Genomic DNA, 27,010 nt, shown 5'->3' on the forward strand with positions numbered 1-27,010 from the left:
TATTTATTGCCAGCTAGCGGATTAAAAATAATAATAATAAAGTTATTTTATTTTCCAACCGCCCTGGCCGGGAATCGAACTCCCTACCTTCGGAATCCCAAGCGGCAGACTACCACAGTCTGCCACTAGGCTTGTTGAGCAAATGTTTTCGGAACTAATACTTATCTCGCCGAGCTGGGGGCGGGGCTATATGACATCACTACGTAGAGGCGTGCTTTCTCCTCCCTCACGCTGCAAGCGACAAACCGCCCCGCCCTACCAGCGCGGCTGTTTGAGATGAGTTTGGGGCGCTGCTGCAGGCAAGGCAGGAACTTGACCCGGAACAGGGATCCAGCTTATTCTTGCCAAATCCCAAGCTTGCTGCTTCCGAGCCAGCATTCTGGCCTACTGCCCTCTCTGGGCTGCTGGGGGGAGGTTCTGGGGCTCATACGGGACTCCTCCGGTGGGCTCACCCTGCCCTGGATCTGGCCCCATTCCTGCAGTCAGGCTGGCTTCAGAGATCCGGACAAGTAGCCCAGAAGGGCCGCTCTCCTCCCCGCTGCGGTTTGAACTGTTGGGGAAACACTTTCAGGACTTGGAGGCTCCAACTTCCAGTGGTCTATCTGGCTAAAATGGATCTGGGCAAGATTTGCACCCAGACCGCTGCCCCACCTTTGTGCTGCAGATGAGCTTCTGATGAAAGCCATTTAAAGACCTTACAGGTCTTGCCCAATTGGAGAGAGAATTTAAAGGTCCAGACCCCCGAGTGTGGTCTTCGCCTTGCAGAATCCAGGCTGGGGGCATCCCTCCCGAGGCAGGAGGCCCTGAATGCCACGTGAATCCCAGCACTGCCCAAGATCCGGCAGCAAAGAAAGCGGGGTGTGTAAGGAAAAACACAAGTTACTCTGGAAACCATTCAGTTACTCCCAAGAAATGCCTCCCACATTTGGAGCTAACCCTGTTCTACAGAAGCAGCTGTGAATGCCTTCATGTATTCATTCATCATTCAATCAATCAATCAATCTTTATTACAGTCACAGACCAGCATAGTTCATCATTCATATACCACTTTTCAACCAAATAAAGTTCTCAAAGCAGTTTACATCCTATCCCCAGAGGGCTTACCATCTAACAAATTAAAGGAATTAGAAGGGAAATATACAAGATTCCATACAATATTCTAAGGCTTCACATTAACGGGCTAAATAAACCCAATATGCTACACACACACCATCTTAACAACAGAAAGCCTTCCACTTAAAGAGTCACATAATGGACTACAGCCATGTAAGAATTAGGAGTAACATTATTTATTTATTACCATAGCAAACTGCGGCAGGAGCAAGCACTGGCGACTTGTTGCTTTCCTGGAAAAGCCTCCTCTGTGGAAATGGTTGATTAGCTTTGTGCATGCACACACACAGTCAGCTCAGAGAAAGAAGAGGGAGCCCCAACCGAGATGGCGAGGAGGAGGAAGGTGGTGGGGTGGAGAGCAGAGGCGAGAGCAGCCAGCCGTGGGGGGCTGGCCCCTCTCCGGCAGGTTGACCGACTCACCCTCCGTGTCTTCTTGGAGAAGGACGAGGAGATCTACAAGGAGAAGCTGCCCCGGTTCTTCCCCATCGGCGAGTCGCTGGACGCAGTCTCCTCTGGGCCGTGGCAGGGGGAGGGTCTTTCGGAGATGCCCCCCCTTTGGGCTGTGGGGCGGCAGGTCACCTCTCCTGCCTCTCTCTTCCCAGCGGACGCCTGCGAGGGCCCCCACTCCCAGCTCTGAGCGGGCCTGGCGCGGAACAGCCCAACAAGCCACAAGCCAACACCTTGGAGGGGAGAGGGGCAGGGGAGGCGGCTGCAATAAAGGGTACCAAGCCCGCCGAGTTGCTTGCAGGAAGCAGCCTGCCTGCCACCTGGCGGGCCGCCTTCCCCGCACAAACCTCAGTGGCACAAGGCCGCCTGAGCAGGGGCCAGGAATCTCCTTGTCTGGAAGGAGCTGGCACTCCAGACAGGAAGACACACAACACCCACACACAGACACACACTGCCTGGAGCAAAGACAGCCGGCTCCCGGCCAAAGGAGGGCGCCACCAGGGGGCCGATGCCCACAGAGCCCGGTTGGCCGTGTGCGGGGCCGAGGCTGGATTAATGGATTCCTCCAGGCTCTCTCCCAGAGAACCCAAACAGCGATTCCTGGTCTCTCTCTCTCACACACACACACACACACACACAGAGCTCCGCAGAGACTCCACTATCGCAGGAAGAGGCATGGGCAGAATAAGGATCAGCTGGAGGGGAGGGAGGGCGGGCGGGCCCAGAGAAATGGCCGGCGAGGGAGGATGGGCCAGGCCGAAGGCGGACCCTCTGCCCCCCCCACCCCCAACCGTGGCCAAGGGAGTTGCAAGCAACCCGCTCGGAAGGGATTCTCCATGGGGGGGAGCGGAGAGCCTCCTGGCCTTCCCACACACCCGCCCCCACCCCCTGAGGTGGAGCCCCTCAGGACTTGCCCAGGCGGCCCTTCTCCACACACAGGCCAGCCCCTGGGGCAGGGGTGGCAAAGGGGGCCCTCCAGCAGCTGCCCAGTTACGACTCCCCCCCCCCACAGCACACACACCATGGACTGCTGGCTCACCACAGCTGGAGGGCCCTGCTTGCCCGCCCCTGCCCCAGCTGGTCAAGAGCCCACCCAGGGCAGGCCACCTCCTCGGCCCACGGGCCTCCTGAAACTGGCAGCAGCTGAGGCTGGCCTGGGCAGCCCCCAACGGAGCCCTCCGCAGCAGCAGGCCTGATCCACTTGCCTCAAGAGGCTCCCGTCTGGCCTTGGCCAGGAAAGCTCCCTTCCGCCGGGCCCAGCCACCGCGCTCGGCTCCCCACCGAAGGGCGAGACGAGGAAGACTGACCTCTGCCACAAGCTGCCGGCTGCTCTCGCTCCAGCCCTCCTCCGGGCCCCAAGCGCTGCCCCGTCTCCACAGGCTTCCCTCGCTGCAGTCTCAAGAGCTGCTCTCGCTGCTGGGCTGCCACAGGCGACTGCCAGATTCCACACTGGTGTGCTGGGCCCAGGCACGCAGAGCCACTGGCCCCAAAACATGAGCCGGGGGTGGGGGTGGGGGCTTTGCATCCAGCCAGCCCCCCCCAAAAAAACACAGGGGGCAGGAGAGGAAGGGCTCCTGCCCCAAAGAGAGGCTACAGGCACTCGAGACCGTTTCACTAGCATCCCCTTTAATAAAACACAGAAGAGTGAGTGGAACAACAAAACGGGTGGGGTGGGGGGAATATAATAGCCACCAACCCAGTGAGGAGGCGAGACGGCAGCCCGAGCAATCACCATTTACAACCACAGAAGACGAGGACGCTGCCCGGCAGGCGGGCGGGGAACGTGGGGGGCCGGGGGGGGCTTGGCTCACCAGCCAGGTGGCCTCCCTCCCCTCCCTATTTATACAGGATGTCGTAGTGTCCCGGTCTGTACAGTAGATACACTTTGGGCTCCGAGCCCTCGGGGAAGATGTGGGGGTTGGTGGCCCCGCCCTCGCCTCGGTCCATGTACTCCACCAGGATGGAGACGTGGAGGGCCTGGGCCAGCGCGATGATGTGGATGTGGTCGCTCTCCTTGCACATGGGCTCCACCTCCTGAAAGAGACGGGAGAAGCGCAGGCAGCGTTGGCCAGGAGGAGGCGGAGGCGGCTCCCCAGTCTCTGTGGCTCACACATCCAAGCCCGGCTGTCATCACGGAGGCTGGAAACCTGGTTTTTCCCGGCGGGAACTAACGGGGATGTTGCCTGGATGCCAACTCCCGACACTAGATCCCGCAACTGCCAGCGTGAGCCCACAAACGCAGAAAACCCACACAGCCCTGTGTAGATGGAAACTTTCCCCCTGGCCTCTGTGTCAAGAGTGTGGACTGGAGGGGCTGCTGCAAGAAGTCCCAGGCTCGACCCCCGAGCCCTCGGAGAGCCGCTGCCAGTCAGAGTAGACGGGACTGGGCTAGAGGGACCTAAGCAGCGGGGTCTGTCCAGAGGCCGCGCCAGATGCCCACCGCCCTCCCTCTAGCAAAGGCGGGATATGCTCGGCAGAAACGTACCCACCCGCCCTGGGCCTCCAGGTCTGCATTCAATACCCAAACCTGCATGGTCTCTGCAAAAAGCCCTTACTGAGATCGCTGCCCTCGATAATGGGGCACTGTTCCTACGCGGTGCACCAGGACCCACATTCTTACATGGGTGGGGGGGGGGAGGGAAGGACAGCAAAGCAAAGTGTCCGCCTTCCCTGGTTAAAGACCCCTCTGATGAGCAGGATCCTGGAAACGGCGCACACACACACAGAAGGGTTGCCACACCCTGCTCACGGCTCTGGGCATTAGCCCATCAGGCTCTCTGTGCTCCTCTCTGCCCATGAGGAGTAGATGCTTCCAGAGAAAAGCAGGAGCTGGGCAGCCATTCAAGATGCGCCCAGGCGGGGGAAGCCACCACCCCCCCCGCCCGGCCCCCGCAACGTGCCTGACCTGCTGGCAGAACTCCTTGATGTTGCGGCCTCCTTCGATGAAGTGCTCAAAAAACTTGCTCTCGCGCTGCAAGTAGCCCGAGGTGAGCAGCCGCAGGTACACCACGAGGTAATCCGAGGTGCTCTGGTCGTTGAAGGAGGCCAGCAGCTCCGGCACCGTGGTCTGCTTCTCCACCTGCTCGATCAGGTCCATGAACTGCCCAGGCAGAAACCAGAGGGCGGAGTCACCCCCAGGGGCCTGCGGCGAGGGGAGGGACCCCTCTTTCAGCAGCTGGCCTCCAGAGCTCCGTGGACACACTGCCCCTGAGCATGGAGGCTCCAGTCAGCTCCCATGGCAAGGAGCTGCCGTCAGACAGCAATTCCTTTCCTCCGCGATTCTCTCTCTAGCCCACATTAAAGCCCCCTAAGCCAGCAGAGGCCTTGGGCCCAACCGGCCGCAGCAAATTCTGCAAGCGAGTCATGCTCCCTGGGAGGAAGGAAGCCCTCTCTGCCTGTCCTGAAGCTGCCGCTCAACACCTGCACTGAGTTACCCTGAGTTCTGGGGCAAGGAGAGTGGGAGGCCTGCTATTTCTACCCACACAATTATTTATCTATTACATTTCCAGACCACCCTATCCATCCAAAGGCTCTGGGCGGTGTACAACAACACAGACCTCTACCATGCCTAGCCTAACTGCAAGATGCAGGGAGAGGCTGCTGCCGTGGGTGGGGTGTGTGTGTGTAATTCCTGATCACGAGAAGACTTGCTGGTGTTGTGGGGGGTGGGGGTCCAGTACACTGAGCAGACGCCATGCCCCCCCGCGTCTTCCGTTCTGCTCCACCCTTCCCCCTTTCACTGCAGTTAGTGTCATCTCTGTGCCAAGTTCCACCGTTGGCTTTAACTCAAGGTGGCCAACCTGAAGTTTAATGTGTCGGGAAAGGCGCCATCGCTTTGAAAGCACGTTCCTCTGGACAGTAAAGAGATGCTTCAGGAGGCATCAAGAGCAGAGCAACAGGCTATGAGCGCAAAAGAGCAAGAACGGATGCCTTAACGGTCACACCCCCAATTCCCAAGCTCTGCAGGTCTCCCAGGACACCTCCTTACCGTGTTGTGGAAATCCTCTATGGTGAATTCCGTGAAGCCTTGCGAAACCAGCACGTCCTTGCTTTGGGCGGCCACCTCTTTGAAGCTGCGGGCACGGAGGAGAATTGCAGCAGGGTGGGGGAGAAAAAGACAAATGGAATCATCCCGCAGCAGAAAACCCAGGGCCCAAACAACAATGCCAGGCTGAAAATGGCAGAAAACAAAACCCTGTTTGGATTTGACAATATCAAGACATCCAAGAAGAATCCCAATGCCATATACTAGTATTTCAATATCACAGCAATAAAACTGGATGGTTGAAAATTATCCAGACTAGGCTGTATATGATAAATCCATATCAACGCATCTATATACTGTAATTAAAGAGAGGCACTGAGTTGGACTTATGACATGCAACCTAGTCTGGATAATTTTCAACCATCCGGTTTGATTGCTATGATATTAAAATACTAGTATATAGCATTGGGATTCTTCTTGGATGTCCTGAAAATGGCAGGAGATGCTTCAGTTCAGGCACCAAATATGCTCCACATTCCACACGCCTGCTTGCCGGCATGAACTCAGCAGCCAGACACACACACACACACACCCACGTCCCCCCACGTCCCCCCTGCCACTGACCGCTGCAGCTCCTTGCCATCCTCCAGCAGAGCTTCCAGGTGGGAGAAGCCAAATGCCCGGTAGAAGCAGTTGCCATCTGGCCTCGTCTTCCGGATGTACGAATACTTCTTTAGCAGATCCTAGGCAGGGGAGGGGGAGAAGAGAAGGGTTGGCCTCTGGTTGGCCTGGGAGCCACAGCTGCAAGGCCAGACGCTGCCTTCCTCTGTCTGTGTGGTGCGACCTGCCCTACGCACATCAAGGCACACAAACTACCCATTGGACACCCTGTCTGGGAAAGGAGGCCCCGCGCAGAGCTCACGCGGCAGCCTGGTTCCTTCAGCCTGACCCACGCTTCCCAGCCCCCCTGCTCCTTCTGCCCAACACACAGCCAGAGGAGAGAGGGGAGTCAGGGTACATCTCCATCCTGAACTCCCCTCTCCCCACCAGTTATGGCTCCTGCGCTACTCTCCCTTCAGCCCATCCCTAACAGAAGAAAAGCCCTGCTGGACCATCTAGTCCAGGCTCCTGCTTCATACAGATACTTCCGAGAAGCCCATGAGCAGAGTTTGAAGGCAAACAGCCTCCCCCCAACCTCCACTTTTCATCCTCAACGCCTGATGTTCAGAGGTAGGCTGCCCCGAACACAGAGGTTCCATATAGTGTTTACAACTGGTTGCCGTTGGTAGACTTGTTAAGAGGTTTGTCTAACTCCCTTTTAAAGCCACCTAAGCCAACGGCCATCAGCACATCCTGTGGCAGCGAGTTCCAGAAGTCAATGATGTGTTGTGTGAATGAATCCTTTCTGGTATCTGTCCTGCATCTACTGCCCATCCATTAGATGGGGGCATCCTGAGGAGGTCTGAGAGGGGGAGAAAATGTCTTCTTTCTAACCACACTATGCATAATGTGATATGCCTCGATAATGCCCCACTCTTAGTTGCCTTTTCAACAAACCAAAAAGCCCTACATTTTCAGGCTCTCTCCATAAGCGTGCCAACCCCTCAACCACGTGGCATTCGGCCATCTGCTTGCCTTGATCTTCTGCTGATAGACGTGGTCGTCATCTGCGTATTCTTTGTACAGAACTGTCAATTCCATCCTTTCCGAGACGAGGGGGTTTTGGACAGCAATCTGCAAAGGAACACACCAGAGTCTAAAACCTGGAGAGTCAGAGGGAGAACCACTGCCACTGCCCAAATCAGAGAGGGTGGCCCTGCAGGGGTAAAAGCAGGACAGGAATAAATGGAGTAAGAGCAGTAATGGCTTGGGTCCAAAGAAGAGCGAGAGGACGCAGAGGCGGACAATATGCTGTTCTGTGAGCTGGAGTGCAAGGGCAAATCCGCTAGGCCACAAATGGGTTGGAAATGAGCTTGTGTTACACACGAGCTGCCGAAATGGCTTCCCACTAGCAAAAGGGCCCCCTTTGGACCCAAGCCAACCACAAGATAACCACAACTGCAACATCAAGCAATGACTTGAAAGCAGGGTGGGTAAAAACCATCCTATCAAAACAAACACAGATTTTATTTCATTTAAATCAGGTAACAGTTACAGGCTTCCTTTATACTAAGCCCATGAAAAAGAAACCTGGTTCAAAAGGATTCTTGAAAGCACGGCAGACCGACTCCAGTCTACGGCATGATCTCCCAACACGGAATCCATGACCTCTGCTCAAGCCCGTGATCCATTGTGCCAGACCCCAGGGGTCGCCTCTCCCGCCCCTGGCTGGCTCTTTAACCTCAGGGGCTCCCATCTCTGGCTCTCCAGATGTTGTAGGGACTACAACTCCCACAGTCCCCTTTGGTGGTGGTGGTAGCTCTAGTCCCACAACCTCTCAGAACCCAAGTCTGGGAACCCCCAATCTACAAGGAAGCGCAAGTTTTAAGCTATGCGACAAAAAAGAAGGAACTGAAGCAAGACCCAGTGGCTTGGGAGGCCCGGCATCGTCACTGGTGGGGAGACTAGATACTGTAGTTCTAATTGTGCACATTGTGAACAGACAACACTGTCAACCCGACAGCACAGACAATTGCTCTCCTTGTCCTGGCAAAACACTGCCCTGTGACGACAAGGCTCTACGCCTGACCCTTCTCAGCACTGCGTCTTCCAGTCAAGGATCTTGCTCAGTGTTTGCACAGGCAGAGACAGTGAACTACGCAGGCAGCCTGGATTTCAACATTGTTCCCCACAGCACGTATGTCTCAATTCCATGGTCTAAAAGGCTCATGAGCGGCACCCCCAGGGGCTCGGGGTTATGCTGGATATGCAGCATCAAAGTTCCATTTCCGTTGCCAACAGGTATGTCTGAACTGTGATGGCTCCTGGCTAGCACAACCTGGGAACTAGATGAACTAGGATACTGGTTTTCTTTTCCCATTTAGAACAGCCCTTTTAACCCTTGGCAATTAAAATGAACCCAATCCACCCTGCTTAAATGTGTGAATGGACCATCACAGACGCAATGCCAGAGAGAACTTGCATCACCCCCTCCACTACCAGTCCCCAAGCAGCTAGAAGCCAAAGCAAGGTAACAACTGCGAGGGGCAGGGGCACTCCGTTAACACTGGGCGGATTTCAGTGGGTCTGGGAGAAAAGCCAAAGGGCTCCAGGCATTTTGTGACAGCCTGGTTGTCATGCGGAGAGCTACCTCATGGGAGGTGAAGTTCCAGGACCGCCTGGTGTGATTCAAGGAGCTGGAGGTGGAGGCTGGAGCAGCAGCAGCAGCAGCACACTCGCTCTGAACCTTTTAGACCAGGCAAACTGCGGATTTAAACCATGACGACAATGTTTGTGGACAGCACTGGCTTCACAGGACCAGCCAGCCAGGAATGCTTTAAGCAGCACAGTCACAATGCAGAAGAACTGCGTTCCCTTCCTGACTATCCTGCCCTTCCTCCAAGGAGCTGCAAGGGGGTGACACGCACAATTCTGCCTCCCCTCTTTTATTTCAGAGAGGTAGGTTGGGCCGAAGAAGAGAGACTGGCTGCAGGGATCCAAACGCCGGTACTCCCCAATTGCCTACTCCCTAGCCGTGACCCCACGGCAGTTCTGGGCTCCTGGCCCCTTTGCTGGTCCTACCCAGCACCCCAACTCAAAGCAGGCAGGGCCATGCAGGCCGAGCTCAGGGCTCCCGAGCGCTCACCTCCTGCTGAATGCGGTCCTGTTGGGCCATGATGGCTTCATCGTAGGCCAAGCAATTCACTCCTGAAAGAGAGGAATCCGGATGAGAAAAGGGCCCCTGCACACCAGCTTGGTCTTGTCACCACTGCCTCCCTGCACTAAACGTGAAGGAGGACAAACCTGCTGTTCTGCAGTACAGCTAACACACAAAATGAAGCCCAGGTTCCTAGGCAAGGGGTTCGGGAGAGAGCCTTGAAACCTAACAGCAACCAAGTTAAAAGACCTGTTTTAAGGGGGCACACAAATCCATTCCCCTTTTCAGCTTTGCTGATTCCAAACGCTACACAGCCAAGCTTTGCAAGGGCCATCCTGCAGAGACGCGGAGGTCTTCCTGGGTGATACAGAGTGCTTTTTGACCGTCACTTTCTCCTCCCTCATATTCCCGTTTGGCAGCCTGGGGGGGCTACAACGTCAGAAGGCCCACCAAGCTGCTTAACCATCACCCAACTCCCCCCACCGTCCACCACCATCTAACTCAACGCTCCCCCCCACCCCGTCCCACCAGCCCTCTTGAGAAACGCTGTGCCAGTTCTGTGAAGGACACGCAGCAAGTCACACACACCTCGGCAGCAACCGTTCTGCTCACCAAAACGTTCGCGACCCTGAGCGCCAGAAAAGCAGCCCATCATCCCTGCCTCATTAGACGGCAAGTTCCGCTGGATAGCAACCTGCGGGGAACTGGCCTCCCTTTTATCGCCAGCCTGCACCCCCCACCCCGCCACTCTCCGGCACAGCCTGCGTGGAGTCTTTCTGCTCTGCAACACTGCCAGACACCGGCTTTCATACACTTCCCCCCTCGTCATCATCTGCTCACAGCAGCTGCCAACACTGCAGACAACCGAGAGAGCGTCCTGGGGCCGCTCCATCTCATACATCATCGGCGGGGAGGCGCTCGGCTTCCTCAGTGAGACCATTGCAAGTCCTTCTCTTGCAGTTGGGTTGCAGGCTGCAATCTGCCCCCCCCCCCCGCCCAGTGATAGAAAGGGGGCCGAAACTGGAGACACTCCACCCGGGATTCCCCTCCAAAACTGGACCAGCCAACACGCCGCCCAGATTTGGGGCCAAAGATGCATTAGAGGACTCTCGGAAGGACAGGAGCTCCGTGCAAGGCTGGTTAGAGGAGTGGGGGGGCTGGGGGGGCTGCCACGCACTAGGCAAACTAGGTCAGAGAGCTGACATCACAACTCCAGGTGGCAATCTGAGGTACCAAGTACCTTAAGCATCTCCAGGGCCTGGAAAAAGCACTTCATTGCTCTTGGGTAGCCAGGGGCTTGAAAACCCCAGCAGGAAGGATTTGGGGTTCAGGGCCCCCTCTCACCCTCCTTCAATTTAGGAAATGGGGCCGTAGTACAGCACCCACTTTACAGGTCTTGGATTCAAGCACTGGCAGCAGATTCAGTGAGAATAGGGAAGGATGCTTGCCTGAAATGCTCTGACACTGCCAGTCAGAGTAGACCATCTTGAGCTAGAGGGACCCAAGGCCTGACTCAGCAGAAGGCAGCTTCCGCTGTTTCTACAGTCAGTGAGGCCCAGAGGCAGGCTGATGGAGCACAAGCAGGCCCCACCAGGGACCATTTAAAGAATTTATCTCCATTTTATACCAGTTGTATACCAAAAAAGGTCTGGGCACTACTGACCCTCACAGAACTGGGGAGAAGGAATGTCTATTGAACCAGTCTGAATCTGTGGCACACAGAGCTTTGAGCAGCTCCTTGCAAGAAAGACCAAGGGCAACATTTCTGACCCTCTGACAACTTATACAGCAAAAATCCCAGGTAGCTCACACAAAACTCAAAAATATGAACACTGCCTGCATGGAGCAGCTGAAATGTTTGTTTCTCTCTGTGCACAGTCAACCCTTCCAAATATTGTTGGCTGCACAGGAAAAGCCATCCCAAAGGTCTGTAGAGAAATGCTTTAAACGAAGATAAAGAGAAGTGTTGCTCCTAGGAATCTGAGCATGAGCAGTTCTCAGTTTTACAACAAGACTTCCACCTAGGGTTGCCAACTTCTTTCGCAGCCGTGTGAATGTGCCTTTGACAGCATCTGAACACTCAAGAGATTCAGCAGGCGAAGCTTTTCCCAGCATGGCAATACAAGGGGGAAACTTAGCCTGCTTAGTTTCTGGGTGCTTAAAAACACAGGAGCAGGGCCACTAAGAAGCTGGCAACCCTGACCAACTGCCACTCAGGGCAATGCAATCGTATCAAAACTCTATTTCAAAAACAAGTTTTCTAGAGTAGAAGAGGGGGAGACAGGGAGCCATCAGCACAAACCATGAACGCAGTTGGAGGATGCAGAGCATAGATTAATGCCTCCCCTCTTCCCAACCATAAAGTGACTGCCACAGCCAAGGCCCAAGAACGAGCTTAAGCACAACCTCCAGACAGCTGGCCATGTCTGAAGCAGCCAGCCGCCGGGGTGAGAGGCCATCAAGTACTCTCAGACACAGCCAGGGATCAGTGCATGTCACAGGTTTCAAGGCAACACTCAATGATCTCAGCAAAAGATGCCTGGTTCCTATCAGGACAGAGTTGCCCCTGCTCTGGGACCCTCAGAGGTTTGGTTGGCAGTGACCCCTGAACAGGGCCTTCTTGGTGATGGCCCCAAAGTTACAGAACCCGCTCCCCCCAAAGATCCAGCAGGCCCTGCTCTTCAGCAGCCTTTCACCAAGCTGTAAAAGCCTCTCTCTTTAAACAGACATTTGCCAGATGCAGAGCTGGTTTCGAGCCTTCTGCTTTAATATTAGTGATAGATCTGTGTTAATATTTTTAAAGGGTGTTTTAAACTGTATTTATCTGTGTGGTTGCTGTACATGACTTTGTGAATCCTTGGGATAATCCAGTAGCATAAACACATACACAAATACTAAAGTGCCATGTATATTGATAATCATGCAAGGGTAGCAGTGTCAGTCTTTAGACATTTTTTAAAAGAGAATGTCTAATTGCAACTTTAAGGCTAATTAACTGAACATGGCTTTATTGAAAGAGCATGGCTGTCACAGGTGATTACCCACTTCTGAAGATGCAAAAAGTAGGACGACTGGAATTTCACCAGAAATCTGGCCTGTGAAATCTCTTCCCATCTTAATTTTAAGAGTGTTCCATACATGCTAAAAGTGGCATTACCATGAGGCAGGGTTTCTTAACCTTGGGCCCTCAGATGTTGTGGACTACAACTCCCATCCTCCCCAAACATGGCCTTTGTGGCCAAGAATGATGGGAGTTGTAGTCCAACAACATCTGGGGGTCCAAGGTTAAGAAACCCTGCCATAAAGGGTCTGGCAGCACCTTGGAGACTTAACAAATTTACTGTGGCACAAATGATTCATGGGCCAAAGCCCATGAAAGCAGACACAAGAGGGCTGTGATTCATGAATAGTGACTGCCACAATAAAAGCTGCAAGGTGCGGGTGCCACAAGGTTAGTTATAAGTTTATTCGGTCATTGACCAGCAAAACCACAAGGTACTTAAGCATCTTGGTTCACTTTGACAAGCAAGACCGACTCAGGTTCACTCTCAGGTTCACTACAGGCTTTAAATTAGCATTGCAAAGCCAAGAAGATTCTGTTTATTCTCAATGGTTGTGCACTATTATTTTATTTATTTGTTGCTGTTACAGATGATTTCTTGTAAATGTTTGAGCTTTGCATAGGAACACATTCTCTTTCATGTCATGGCCCTTTGGCTTCACTGTTTATGTGTGTGTGTGTAATAATCATCATCATCATCTTCTACTTAGCACAGAATTTCATGCAACTGACAAAGTGGGCTGTAACCCATCAAAGACTCTGCCACAAATCAGGAGGCAGTCCTAAATATTGTTACTAGCAATTAAGTCTCACTGAACACAATGGGACTCGCTTCTGAGTAAGCACGCACAGAATGGCCCAGCAAATCGGTTCACCTTTTCGGTACCACTGGATTCCTCCTCCTTGTTTTTGCAGTAACAGACTTACAGCGACACATCTGGCATTTCCAGAAGGGCAATACCTTTTAAATCTTTGTTTAAGATTAAAAAGGATTAGATCCCTTTTTAATCTTGCGACTGGACCAACACTGCTACCTATGGTTTGTATGTATCCCTGGAACATGCCACTCTAGCCTCAAATGAACTTAGGTCATCAGGGCTTCGGAAAGCTTCTTGCTTTTCTGGTTGGCCATACAAGGTGAACTCTTTTAAGGCAGAGCGGCTCTTGGTGGGCGCGCCTGTCCTCATAGCAGTGTGTGCTGCCCTTTTGAAGATGCTGCCAGATGCCTCAAGGTTTCCTGCTGCCCAGACCAAGAGAGCAACTCCCCGGAAACAGACTCAAGAGGGCCCCCTAGCACGCCAGGGCGGCCACGCCGGCTGGGCCTGAAGCCACTCTTGGAGGTCCTCCTCCCCCGCAATCTCCCTCCCCATGCCCGGCGGCCACTCCGAGCCCCCTCCCTCCCTCCCTCCAAAGCCACCCCAGCAGCAGCAGCAGCGCCCTCCCTCCCTCCCTCCCTCGGGGGCCAGGCCTCTCTCTGGTGCTGCCCAGCTCTGGGTGGAAGGAAGGAGTTGGGCTCTGGGCGGCAGCACCCCCCGGGCGGGTCGCTCCCAGGGGCCCCTTCCCGCCCCGGGCGGCCTGAGGGGCGCCATCGAAGAAGACGGACGGAGCCGGCCAGGGCGCGCCTGGGAGGGCGCACGGGTGGCCCGGGCCCGGGGCGGGCTTCTGGACCCCGGCCGCAGGCAGACACCAGGCCGCCCCTGGACAGGGCCGCCGCCGGGAGAGCCCCCTGCAGCCAGCCCGGAGCAGCGGCAGCCCCCCGGCAGGCCAGGCCCTGGCCCCTCCTAGCCCCCTCCCCTGCGGGGCGCGGGCCGCGTTTCCCGGGAGACCGGCGGGGCCCGTTGCCAGGGCGACCGCCCGCGAGGCCTAGCCAGGGTGGGCCGGGCAGGGGCGGAGGGGGCGCCTGGCCGGGCGGGTTGGGCGCGGGGCGTCCCCCTGGAGACCCGCGGGCCCCGCGAAGGCGAGGAGGGCGCCGCCGCGGGGGAGGCCCCCCAGGGTGGGGCCCGGGCGCGGCCCGCCTCACCGTCCGTGTCGCCGCCGAGGGGCTCCGGCTGCTGCTGAGGCTCCTCCGCCGCCATCTTCGCGCTGCTGCCGCAACCCCGCCAGGAAGCACTTCCGGGTCGCCGCAGCCGAAGCGTGCCGGAAGCGGCCCTTTCTCGGGCCTCCCTAGCAACCGCCCTAGCAACCGCCTCCCCCCTCCCACGCCACCCTCAGGCCGCAGGGGGAGGAGAAGCAGCCCCCGCCACCCAGAGACAACCACCCGGTCAGCACGGCGCCTGTGACGCCATCACAGCACAGGCAGGGGCTGCAACGACGTCACGCCCCCGCCATGACGTCATGCACCCAGCCAGGCCAATAGGGTTGCCATATTATTTTTATTTATGTATTTATTTAAAATATTTCTATACTGCCCAGAACTTGCATCTCTGGGCAGTTTACAATTAAAATCATTTAAAAGATTAACAACCTTTAAAACCGGGTATTAACATTATTTAAAACTGTAAATAGTTTTATTTAGTAGGTGGTGATGGTGGTACCACATCCCTCACTCCCCCGCCTGGGCAAGGAGGGGAGCATCCCTCGGCGAGGAAGAGCTCTGCTGGACTCAAAAGCTTGCACTGTGGATGGCCCCATTGCACGCCTCGTAGGTCAGATGAACCGTGACCACCTGACCCTTTCAAATAGGACAGCAGCAGCAAAAATAAGACAGGACATAAATACGTTTATGAGAGCCAGCTGGAGGCTCCTAGAGACATTGTCCAGCATTTGGATTTTAATCAGCGATGATGCCACTGCCAATACAACCTACGAGGCACATTCTCTTCTTAGGACTCATACACACCAGGCCAAAAACTAAATAAACACGAGCTCATAGTATACAAACTTTTAAGCTTTCCAACGTAAGTGGCGGGCATAAACGGGGAACCTCTTACTCTCACCCCACCATCAGCCCCCTAAGCCTACTCATTTTCAAGGTGAGCAATGGCAAAGTATTTCTGTGACATTTGTAGCCTTTTTTTTTTACACCATCATATAGCATATTTTCCTGAGAACTATAGGCACACTTCTTTTTCTAAAGCATCACAAAGCATAATGGCTAGGAAATGAAATTTAATTTCATGGAAATTAAAGTAAACCTTTGCAAAAACATTTTTTGTACTTTTATTATTATTCTTACAGAAGTGATAGTCATGACTACATTGATTACTATGACCTTACCAGCTGCTTTGAGCTTTCTTTGAAAAAAACAGGGTATAAAGAAAGGAAATACATACAGAACAAAGGCAAGTTGGCATTCCTTTCACCACAGCAAAAAAAAGTTTAAAAGAAAATGAAATCTCTTTCATTTTGTTTACTACAAAGTGTTAATGCTCAAGAGTTCGACAGGATTGATAGGAGCAAAAGAAATCATGAACATCACTCTTTCAGTGTCGTCTTACAAACATTCTTTGGGGTTAGGACTAATGCGGAGGCCTCTAACAATTTATTTTTTAAAAGGGGGGATATACGGGGTGGGCATGAAAGGAGAGAGAGAGAGAGAGAGAGGACAGCAGCTCTGCAGAAGCACCTGAGCTGCATTCCAACATGAGACTGAACTTTATCAGCAGTCTGTCAACCAACCAATGGTTGCTGCCACCAACCAGAAAACGTTATCTTGGTGAAGGGAGAGCTTTCCCCGTGACCTATCATCTCGCAGGCCTACAAGGAAGAGAAAGATGGTAGCAGTTTAGCAGACATCCACTGCTGAGCAAACAATTTAAAAAGTAAGAGAAAGCAGCTTTTCCAAAATGCTCCCTTCTTCAAAACAAAAATGACATTCACTGGAAGGGAATCTCCTTCCTGAGCATTTTTTAATCTTTGGCTTTCTCCTGGTTGTTGGTCTTCCTTCTAAGACAGTTGTAGTTAACACTCGGGGGGGGGGGGCAGCAGAGGAGAATACTTCCAAAAGAGAGCATCAAGAACACTGTCTAGCCATAACCTTCTTCACTTGGCCAATACATCCACCTATGCAGCCATCCATGGCAGCACTGGTGTGGCAAGATTCACAACAAGGCTGTGAATTCAAAGTGTGAGAGTAATTGCAAGCAATCCCCTTCTATGTTAAGAGCATTTGTGGCTAGGATTGCCAATTGTGATAGAAACTATTCCAAGGTTTTCCACATCAACCCATTCCAACCTCCAGGCTTGCTTTCAAGAGTCATCTGGAAATGGATGCCAGGTCCCCGAGAGTCTAGGCAAGTCCTGGAGGGTTGGCAACCCTATATGTGATTTTTAAAAAATCCTCTTTATAACTAGAGAAGCATTATTGATACTGTTCCAACAGTCACTTGCCCTCCCCACCCCCGCAAGAAAAGGGATTTTATGCTTTGGCATGAATACCTTGTATATGGCATTATCTGTATCTATAAGTAGGACCCACATTTCCAAATAAGAAAGAGCTGATGGGCCAACAGCACAACTCACTCTCCACTGTATCGCTTCAACTTGCAGGTGGGGAGTGCCATTTCTGAGTTCTGCAATAATTTAAAAATCCTTGCAAACAAGAGAGAATCACACCAGGAAGAGCAGTTGCAGACTGCGTGCTGTGCTGGATTTCTACATTCCACCATCTCCCCTGAGAACATCCCTATGAGACAGGCTAGACCAAGGGATAATGGCTGCCCCAAGATCGTCCAGAATCATGTGGTTTTGAACCTGGTCATTCAGGTCTGAGGTAGATATGCTAACCAGTTTGCCACACTGCCACCAAAACATATACAGGGCAGGCTGCAGTCAAGTCTCCCGAGCACCTCGATCTCACCTGTCTGAAAAAGATTGCTAGTGACACCGACCTAATGTATGCAAATTAACAGCTGGCCAATAGGTCATGGCACATTTTTGCTCTTCCCCTGCCAAGCTTTTTGCTCGTTTCGGGATTAGTCATTTGCGGCTTGGCCTTTGATTTACTGCTGCTACTTCATAAAAAATGACAAAGTCAATTGCAATTCATCACAGCTATACACCCTTCCAATAACTTGACCTGCAACATCCGATTTTTGTCAAAAAGTCTACATGTCAGCTCAATACTTTCCATTTTGCAAAAGATGAAGGCCATTGTGCTCTGCAGAACAGGTAAGGAGAGATGCCTTCTCAAAACTAACGCTAGCAACATTCCGATCTGCGTTAATTGGTTTTGCAACAGATTGGCGCCATCATTAGCACTCATTAATTTGCTTATTCACAGCTCACACGAAGCACCGCAAAATGTTTTTTTCATATTAACCAGGAGGTCAGATGAGACTAATGCAGAGTTATCTGTAATTAGTAAACATTTATTCAGATTGTCAAGCTTGTACCTTTTTTCTCCTTTAACAACAACAACAAAAAGGATATTTTCGTTTGTATATAAATGAGTTGTGTATGGTTTGTTTCAAGCAACACTTGGTCGGAAACAGAAGTAAAATTAAACACACACGAAAACAGCATTTAAGTGTGATTGCTAAGATCAAATGCTTTCTGGATCATGCCATTTTTTTAAAAAAAGATACCCTGCCACTTTGGTTTTGCAGCAAAATTGTAACCAAACATCCTAATTAAGAAGGAATCAGAAATTCTCTAGAAGGGCAGTTAGAGACGCTGACATTTGAAGCAAAGATCAATATGGCAATTACTTCATAGGCATCAGGCAATGTAAAATGGAAAGAAAACATCACGTATTTGTCTACAGAGTTGCGAGGATGGTGTACAAAAGCGACTGAGAAAGGTTAAGGCCAGAAGGAATGAATTACCCCAAATAGTGAGTGTGTGTGAAAAGAGCCAGCAGGTAGGGGGCTCAAATCCCCAACTGGATGGCCTTCAGCCATTCCCTATATCGCAGCCTAGCCTCCTCCACAGGGCTGACGTGAGGACAACATTGGAAGAGTGGAGGTTGACCCTATCTACCACCTTCAGCTCCTGCCATCACTCAAAAGCACTTTTTTGTCCCGTGTGAGATCCTGTGCACAAATGAGCCATCCAAGCTTTCTCAAAGTGTGGAACCGCCTGCCAAGACATACTTCTATTTACCTTTGAAATTCAAGAACTTGCAGGAGGATCAGGGAAGTTGCAGCCCTGACCGACCTCCATAGGTTTCCTTCTCCGGATGCAGTCCACCTTGGAAGGAACAGACCGGCCCAGATAGGAACCGAGGGGTTTCCGCCTCTTGGGCAGGAGACAATAGGCTCCCAGCCGGTCTTGTATGGTTCCCTTCTCTCGTTGGCTTCTAAGAGGTGTCTGGCATCTTTGAGAACTATCTGGGATGCCACAAGTTGAAGCATATATCTTTGTGTTGGCACCCAAAACCGCATCCTTAGAAAGAAGGAAGATGGTAGAAAGAAATTAAGAAACAGAAGTGAGTCCTTGCTGTTTTCTCTAGCAGAGGCTATCACTGTCATCAGCAAACCAAATTGGATGACAAGGTTAACCATGAGAACTCACTGACACAGGGTACTGGTCAGCAATTGGAAACAGGACCTGCCTGTGATATACCGTTTGTTAGCCACAAGGTTACAGTAGGAGAATTGCTTACCATCTTGGTCTTTGCACTAGGAATCTGCCACCACTTACTGCTGCTGCTGCTGCTCAGAAAAAGATGTCAAGGAGAGAGGTCAGACTTTACAATGGAAAGGAGAGACCTATCAACAGCTACTAGTCTGAGGGCTACAGCCACCTCCAGCCTCAGAGGTAGGATGCCTCTGAATACCAGTTGCAGGGGAGTAACAGCAGGAGAGACGGCATGCCTTCAGCTCCTGCCTGTAGGCTTCCAGCGGCATCTGGTGGGCTACTGTGTGAAACAGGACTAGATGGGCTTCCTTGGCCCAACAGGGCTGTTCTTATGTAGAGAAGGGGATGAAACCTTTCCCAAGAGATGTCACTAACCAGGAAAAAGCAGACACACCAGGAAAGAAGCAGTGAACCCCTTGAAAGCACTTGCTAAGGAAGTATTGGCCTAGACACAAATACAAAGAATACCCTCGTGCAGAATACAGCAATCCTATTAAAGGCCAAACAACATGTATAGTTAATACAGCATTTCTCCATTTGCGTTTAGTTTTTCTTTACCCAGCAGTCAAGGGAAGTAGGGTTACGATTCAGATTGTAGCGTGGCATTAACTCTTTGTCTTGCTACAGTCCCAATCCGAATTGGAGAAACCCCACTGCCGCTTACTTGGGAAGAAAAGCTCGGATTGCTACCAATGGGAGCTTTTTCCCTGGGGATAAAATAGCAGCCATGGCGGGCGGGCCCTAATCAGAACAGGGCTGCAGCAAGGGCAACAGACAGATGACTGCCCCACAAACCATGGTCCTGAACTGGCTGGCACCTCACCCCTATTGATGCCATTGAGTCTTGACTTTGCACACCAGGGTCAAGCATGGCAACAATGCAACATGGGACTCTTCAACTTAATAATTATCATCCCAGGAAACAAACTTGATGATGTCCGTTTAACCAGAGCATCCCATAAAGCAAGGCAACAGCACCACCAGCTGGCAGGTAAGAGCACTGCACAGTTTAATTGTGTGTGTAAACGCTGCCTTACTGGATCAGGAGAAAGATCCATCTAGTCTAGCGTCCAGTTTCCAACAGGGGACAACCAAGATACCTCCAAGAAATCTACCAGCAGGGTTTGAAGACGTTGTCTCCTGCTGTTGCTCCCCAGTAACTGGTAATTAGCACAACGCCGCTGCCTCTGAACACAGAGGCTCTACATACCCATTGTGACTAACAGCCATTTGAAATCAATGAACTTACACACATTTTGGGTGAGAAGACTCCTAAAGCATGCAATATTTGCTTTCCCACACATTTCACTTGGGACTGCTGAAGAGAAGAGAATGCCTGGAAGAACTAGGGATAGGAATACTGCTCAGTGGTAGAGTAGCAGATATCAAAGCTCTCAGGTTTAACCCTGACATCTCTAGGCAGGCCTGGAACAGACTCCTGTGTCTGAAGCAGAGAGCTGCTACCAGTCAGAGTAGACAGTACTGAGTTAGCTGGACCAAGGTTCTGGCTCAGGAGAAGGCAGCTTCCTAGGCTGAGTTATTAGATGCAGAGAAGCAGGGGGAAAAGCAACAAGCTAACATTCTACCGGGTTTCTCAACTCAACCTTTCTTTAAAAAGTCTACTCTGGTATCAAACAAAAGATAAAAGAAGTCTCCTATTCCAATCACAGCACTGCTCAATAATCAACTATCCTCTTGGCCTATGAACAAAGGTTAGATTAAAAAGAACAATTGACTTCAAACAAATTATAGAACATTACCTTAGAAACAACACTACTTAAAAGAAAACAGCTTTAAAGCTGCAAGACTGCACTGCTTCACAAGACAATTCAAATAGCATTCAGGAGCATAAGCCTGCCCTTTTCAAAAATAAAAAATAGCCAATCAGATCTAGCCTGTGGTAGCCTAATCTACTGACTGCAGATAGTATCAGCTGATGCTCTCAGCCCAATTTTCTATTGGCTTGTTCGATTACTCCCTTAACCATGAGAGGACCTATCACACCTAGGATGGGGCCAAAATGGTTGATCTATGGCTCCTCCAGCTAAAAGCAGCAGGTGATGGGAAAGACCACCAATCAGAGTAGATAATGCTGACTGAGGCAGACCAAAGGCAGACCACGGATTTAAGGTTGGGAGCGGATTATGCATTCAGCTATCCCAAGCCACGAGCAATTAAGAATAGCTCTTCTTTGCTAGTTTTATTTTTGAAAGTCGGCTCTTAATTATCTGCACAGCTCAAACTCCAATCCCACCCCCCCTCAAGTAGTAGAATGCTAAAGTCTATTTCATCAGTCTCAGAATAGTCAAGAGCAGCTTAAAATACCCTAGGAAAGAGCTACCATTGAAACAATATCACTCAGATTCAAGGAAGGTCAGCACCAAGTATTTAAAGCCCACTGGGTTGAATTTAGAGCAGTATGCTGTGTACTTCTAGGCCAATGTAGAGCTAGAAATCCGATGGCTTTACTAGACTATCACTCTCAGTACTAATGTTATATTCATGTTGCATCTATATTTTGCTCTTCAAAGAAGTTCAGGGAAGTATAAAGGGAGATCCATTTTATTCTAAGAGCTCTGCAAGGTAGGGGTAGGTGTTTGTGTGTGCACGTGTAAATAAGATAGTGTAACTGGTCCGTAGAGTATGATGCCTGCCCCAACTCACAGCATTCCTGTGACAGTACTCCTGTCCTTTCCAGGTCCCTTATCCCTGCTCTGACATTTGCAAAGCTAAACTATTACGAATCAGAATGTAGGAGCAACTTAGTTTGCAATTGCTTGGACATTCCTAAAAGCAGACCAGGGAACTATAGTCCTGCAAAGGGCTCTCTGTGGTGCCGCCTTATCAAACTAAAGTTCCAAGCAGTCTATTTTACTAAGCTGTTGTACTGATTAACAAGGCAGCAGCATACAGCCTTTGACTGAGGCTTCAAAGTGCTCAAAGCCCTTTGAGCACTCAGAAAGCCCACAAAGCCCACCCAAAGCCCTTTGAGCTTCAAAGCCGTGCTCAGTTCAGGGTGCAAACGCAAATGTAACATACATTGCTGTAAGATTTGAGATTTCAGAAGCAATTCCATGTGACCTACCACTTATTTACTCAGGGGGAAAAGGAACCAAGGCACGAAGTTTTATGTCTGTAACAGGATTTATTGTAACAGATATCAAGAGGGTAGCTATTTGGGACTACATCCTCCGTGGTCCACAGCAGCACAGAATGTATTTCAGAACACTAGTCCTCATGGAGTGAAAGCATGGGAGATATGCCCTCTCTGGAATAGAGGCAGTCATGCATCTGGGAGGTTCCACCCATGCTTCAGGGCTTTGGTAGTCTCCTCATTCTTTACTTTTGTAGGACTCCAAGTTTGCCAGGATCCAGCCGGAAGGTACCAAGAACGCCAAAAAGAAAGCTGTCAGGGCAATGCCAGACTCCTACACAAGATTTTAAAAAGCAACACACACTCAGTCCCAGGGAGTCACACCAAACTCAGTTCAGAGAGAGTTTCCCCCTCCCCACCACAGTGATCTGGAACAAACCCCAACCATGTCTTCATTGCCTTGAAACTGAATCAAATCCCTGAGTACAACAAGGGGTAACCAGTTCAAACTAAGCGGTTCAGTGAGCAGGCCTCCTGCTTGCAATTGCAGGATGGATTTAATATGAAATGCCCTTATACAAAACTATGGTGAGGCCACGCCTGGAGTACGGTGTACAATTCTGGTCACCACATCTAAAAAAGGACATTGTCGAACTGCAGAAGAGGGCAACCAAGATGATCAGGGACCTGGAGCACCTTCCTTATGAGGCAAGGCTACAACACCTGGGGCTTTTTAGTTTAGAAACATACATTTTTCACCACACAGAACCAAAGGATCTAACCCACTGGACCCTCAAGCTCAAGACTGTCTACACTGACTAGCAGCAGTTGTTAGGGTTACTGGCAGGGGGTCATTTGCAGCCCTACCTGGAGATGCCGCCAGAGACTGAACTGGGGACCTCCTGCACGCAGCCCAGGGCCTCCAATGAGCTAGCCTCCCTCCCCATAGAGATAGGTTTCACAGAACCTTGAGAATGCAAGATGTTGCCTTTTGCTGAGTCAGACCCTTCATCCATCTTGCTCAGCACTGACTGGCAGCATTTCCCAAAGGTTTCAATCAGGGATCTCTCTCAGCCCTACTTGGGGAAGCAGCAAGGGAGTGAACCTGGGATTGACAGCATACAGGAGTAAGTGCTGTATCACTTAACATCTTCAGGACTGCTTTTCCTCCTATCCCTGCAGGCTTCCTTTAACACGTGCACCACCCACACCCTAGAGGAAGTCTACAGGCAACCCACCCACCCCCCAACTGAGAGCCCTCAAGGGAGGTCTCCATCCCCCCTCCCCAAACCCCCAGCAACCCCTTCTCTGCCCCCTCTCCCGGCTCTTACAATCGGCCCTATAGGGTCCCGCGGAGGTTTGGAGGCGATGCCCCTGGCCAGGCCCTGCAGCCTCAGCCCCCTCCTCAGCAACAACTGCAAGGACATAGCGACGGAGAAACACGGTAACCTTCCTCCTCTTCTGGAAGCGAGCGCAAGATGGCAGCCGGCACCGGAAGCAGCGCAAGCCATAGATGCCGGAGGAACGACTAGACTTCCGCTATAAACGGAACGCTCAGTCGCCATTGGTCCCTAAAGCTTCCATAGAGACGGCGCCATGCAGGAGGGGCACATTCAACTTCCGGCAAGTTAGAACGCCTTTGACGAGTAGTTTCCAAGGAGGCCGCTCTAGGCTTTAGCAACTCCATGATGATTATTACAGACACACTTTTTAAAAATTTTTATATATATGCACAAGCTTTTGGGACGGCGACCCTTTGTGGAAGAGAGAGGGCGGAACAGACATGGGAGCAGCCTCAAGATGGGCATCCGGCAAGGCTACGCCACTTCCGGTACTGGCAGCATGCTTTGCCCCGGAAAGTGGTCGCTCTCGCCCATCAGTTCCCCCCAGGGCAAAAGCTGCCAATTCTTCCCCTTGTTTCCACGGTGCACAGCTCTGATCCACCCTCACCTAGGCAGGGTGGACAGCAGGAACCTGTCACCACCCTGCAGCTTGGGGGTCCTCCTGGAGGCTCCATGGAGCCGGGGCAAAGCCACAGGGAGCCGTTTATCTCATGTTATTGCCATACAAAAGAATACATAAGTACTGAATTGAGCTTTTCAAGCTAAAGCTGCAAACCAATGCACGCTTAGACGAGAAAGTAAACCCCCACTGACCACAATGAACTGATTTTCAAGTCAACAGGCACGAGTTTGCACTCGACATCACTTAGAGTGCAGTACTTTTTACAGCCACAACCTACTTTTACAAGTAAGTGCATAGTTGCTTTTACAGTGCATAGTCGAGTCATCAGGTAGTCTTAAGTCATCAGCCTCTCCCCCACCTTCCCACGGGTACTGAAAGACCTGTGTGCCTTGAGAGGAAAGCAAGAAAGGAGGCACCCAGGTGAGCAAGCTCTTGTCCCCGGCTCTTGAAAAGACCAACAGCCTGAGACGTTTTATTAATCTTATGTAATTTGCTTGTTTTATAATACAGTAAAGGCAGAAAGGTGGTATAAAAACATAGCAAATAAATAAAATGTAATACTGGTTTCTAATCCTAGTATAATTTAGAAAAGCTCCTATTGGGATCTCTGAGACAGCTGGCCCATGTTTTTAACCCAAATGCCAATTTTACTCCTGTAAGGCGTAATCTTACGCACATCAGAGTAAGCTCCAGTGAACATAATGGGACCTACTTGTGAGCAAATATACATGTAGAATCAAGATGCTGCACATGTGCAGATTGCGCAGGAGAGACCAGTCAAAAAAGCCAGAAACCAATCTACCAAATAAATAGATGCTAAATATGGGGAATAGCTTTGTTGGCTTGAAGACACAAGATCACAGAGAATAGTTCTACCAATGGCTACTCCTCCTCATAGCCAAAACCTGAATCTCCCCATTCAGAGGCAGCCTACCACCAGTTACCAGCTGTGAAGGATAATACACCATGAGTGGTATTTCCAGATTATACACAGATTCAGCTTAGCAGAATCGTTTTGAAAATGTAAATAGCTTGCGCAACCCTCCTACAACAGGAAAATACAGCGCTTTTTTGTGACGCACATGCCCCGTTGTAGGGCTAAAACACAAGGATAGTAAGTAAGTTTATTTACGGTCCATGACCAAATCAGAAACACAAGGATCAATTCCAAAAGGCGGCATTGGAAATGTGAACGGCACCTTGCTGACAGCACAGGGAGTGCGATGTCAAAACACAGGCAGTATGGAAGTACACTTAACGGACACGTAGTGACACTGTCGTAGGGTGTAATCTGGAAAGCACCCTGGAGGGTGGAATGGGTCGGGGGAAAGAGCTCCAGGAATCGCTTGAGGCAGAGTTGGCCATCCTATTTCAGCTTCCCTTGAAGGTTTCTTACAACTTGGGGCCAACAACAACAACAACAAAACCGCCCAGGGATCCACTTCAGGGGAAATCCAGCGACAACCCCGGGAGATGCGGAATGACTCCCAGGAACTCTGCTGGCCCTATGGAGATTTCATTCCAGCTTCTCTCACCGTACTTCTGAGATGGCAGTGCCCAAGGAAGAGCATCCTTGCCCCTCATTTGCTGCAAGTTCCGTTTTGGTGCCACGTTGCATGGCCCGTCCCGGCATGTGACCTTGGGGGCTTCTGAGGCCTCGTGGCTCCCCCTATGGCTCACCCCTGGTACTGACTAACCCTGCCCTCCTGGCCTTAAATGGGAAGCCGGGTGCCTCTTTCCCCCACAAACCTTCCCACATAAGGGCTGGATCTCACCCTGGCCCCTTAGCTATTCCTGGCTGATCCGCCACCATCGGTTTCCTCGGGATAATCCAGACGCCTCTCGGCTTCTCACCCTCCCTCGGCCATTTGCTCTCTGTCCATCTCGGCATCTTCCTCCCACCCGGCCGGTCCCCAAGGAGCAGAGGAAAGAATCCGCTTCAATCCCCCCCCCCCCGCCCTCTGCCCCAAGAGCAAAGGGGGAGCCTGCAGCCGGGCACACACGTTCCTTGGCACTGGCCAGCGGACGTGGCATCGCCAGCAGCCCATGGCAGCCTTGCTCACGTCCCACCTCCAGGCTTCTGTTCTCTCCCCCTCTGCTCTTTAAAAAATGCTGCAGTAGCAGAAGCCCAGATCAGCTGAGTGCCGGAGGCCTCCCTTTGTGAGAGGAGGAGGAGGAGGATTAACAGCTCAGGAAGAAGCCCATGCCAGCCCAAGCCCAGGAGGGAGAGCTCCCCCCCCCCAACCTGCCTCCAGCACCCAGAGGCACTCGACAGAGATGGCAGGGCACTGCAAAACCTCGGCACCAGAGAGACAACACCATCCTCTCCGAGGCACAGAGACGGAGCCAGGCTTGTCTACATGGACTCTCCTGGGTTTCAGGCAGGCCTCTCTCCCAGCCCTAGCTAGAGATGGAAGCTGGCACTTTCTGCGTGCAGAGGATACATCCTCTCGCACGGAGCTCTGGCCCCATCGCCTTAGGTGGGTGTCTTCCAGCAGGCAGCGCTCAAATGTAGTCACCTGTGTGTGTACCAGATGCAGTGGGGAGGAGTCCCCAGTCACAGGCGGATGCAGGAACTCTAGGGGGGCACAGCTGCTTGGTAAGCCTGCCAGGGTGCACCCACTTTGCTGAGGGAGGGCCCCTCCAAGGGGGCTCTGGCACTGCAACCTCTGCTTGGCTCCCCCCCTTGCTGACTTTTGGCTCTCTCCCCTGCACTCCTCCTCCTATGGCCAAAAATCCAATTGTAAGCTCCTTGGGGGCAGAGGCCCACCTTGTGCAGTTCTACTACGCCATGAAGTGCCACGTACACCAATGGCCCTGCGCGGCTGTCATCAATTAGGTGTGCTGACACAAAACCCCCGCCTCACTGGGGTAGAGCGAGACCCCCGCCTCTGCATTCCTCCTCTTAAAGAATGAGACCCTGGAGCTAAGCTCCTTCTCTCCCTCTCCTCCTGCCAGGAGAACTCCCGGGATCCCGCCGGCTTGTCTGGATGTGGAGGAATTCCCGGGTAGGGGCGTCTCTGCTGCACATGGCTCAGGAATGGCCTTTGCCATGGTTACCTCAAGCGG

At 51.9% G+C, this 27,010-nt stretch overlaps 2 protein-coding genes across 15 annotated transcripts in view; both read right to left on the reverse strand.

Annotated features, from left to right (window-relative positions):
- Positions 1–3,165: 3,165 nt before the first annotated feature.
- On the reverse strand, positions 3,166–14,609 carry OTUB1 (OTU deubiquitinase, ubiquitin aldehyde binding 1). Of its 3 annotated transcripts, none has more exons than XM_053278518.1 (7): positions 14,384–14,609; positions 9,291–9,352; positions 7,181–7,279; positions 6,170–6,288; positions 5,549–5,633; positions 4,466–4,660; positions 3,166–3,594 (listed from the first exon to the last, which is right to left on the reverse strand). In XM_053278518.1, the coding sequence occupies exons 1-7, from the start codon at positions 14,436–14,438 to the stop codon at positions 3,397–3,399; spliced, it is 813 nt and encodes a 270-aa protein (XP_053134493.1). In that variant the 5' UTR covers positions 14,439–14,609; the 3' UTR covers positions 3,166–3,396. The 3 variants fall into 3 exon arrangements, with proteins under 3 accessions (XP_053134493.1, XP_053134492.1, XP_053134491.1); XM_053278517.1 differs by lacking the exon at positions 14,384–14,609 and adding an exon at positions 9,915–10,257; XM_053278516.1 differs by lacking the exon at positions 14,384–14,609 and adding an exon at positions 9,891–10,257.
- An 845-nt stretch (positions 14,610–15,454) lies between these two features.
- The window catches only part of NAA40 (N-alpha-acetyltransferase 40, NatD catalytic subunit), a 37,950-nt gene continuing 26,394 nt past the window's right edge, over positions 15,455–27,010 (reverse strand). For 4 of the 12 annotated variants that reach the window (XM_053278521.1, XM_053278520.1, XM_053278519.1 and 1 more), the window contains 2 exons: positions 18,406–18,687; positions 15,455–16,059 (listed from right to left, as the gene is read on the reverse strand). In XM_053278521.1, the coding sequence (XP_053134496.1) occupies positions 16,047–16,059; positions 18,406–18,687 (295 nt within the window). In that variant the 3' untranslated portion in view covers positions 15,455–16,046. Of the gene's footprint in view, positions 16,060–18,405; positions 18,688–18,907; positions 18,957–20,642; positions 22,311–23,307; positions 23,498–27,010 lie in introns of those variants that run through there. The other 8 variants (XR_008312291.1, XM_053278523.1, XR_008312288.1 and 5 more) reach the window with 6 other exon arrangements.

Source organism: Hemicordylus capensis, chromosome 14 (genome assembly GCF_027244095.1).
Source record: "Hemicordylus capensis ecotype Gifberg chromosome 14, rHemCap1.1.pri, whole genome shotgun sequence".
Taxonomy (NCBI): domain Eukaryota; kingdom Metazoa; phylum Chordata; class Lepidosauria; order Squamata; family Cordylidae; genus Hemicordylus; species Hemicordylus capensis.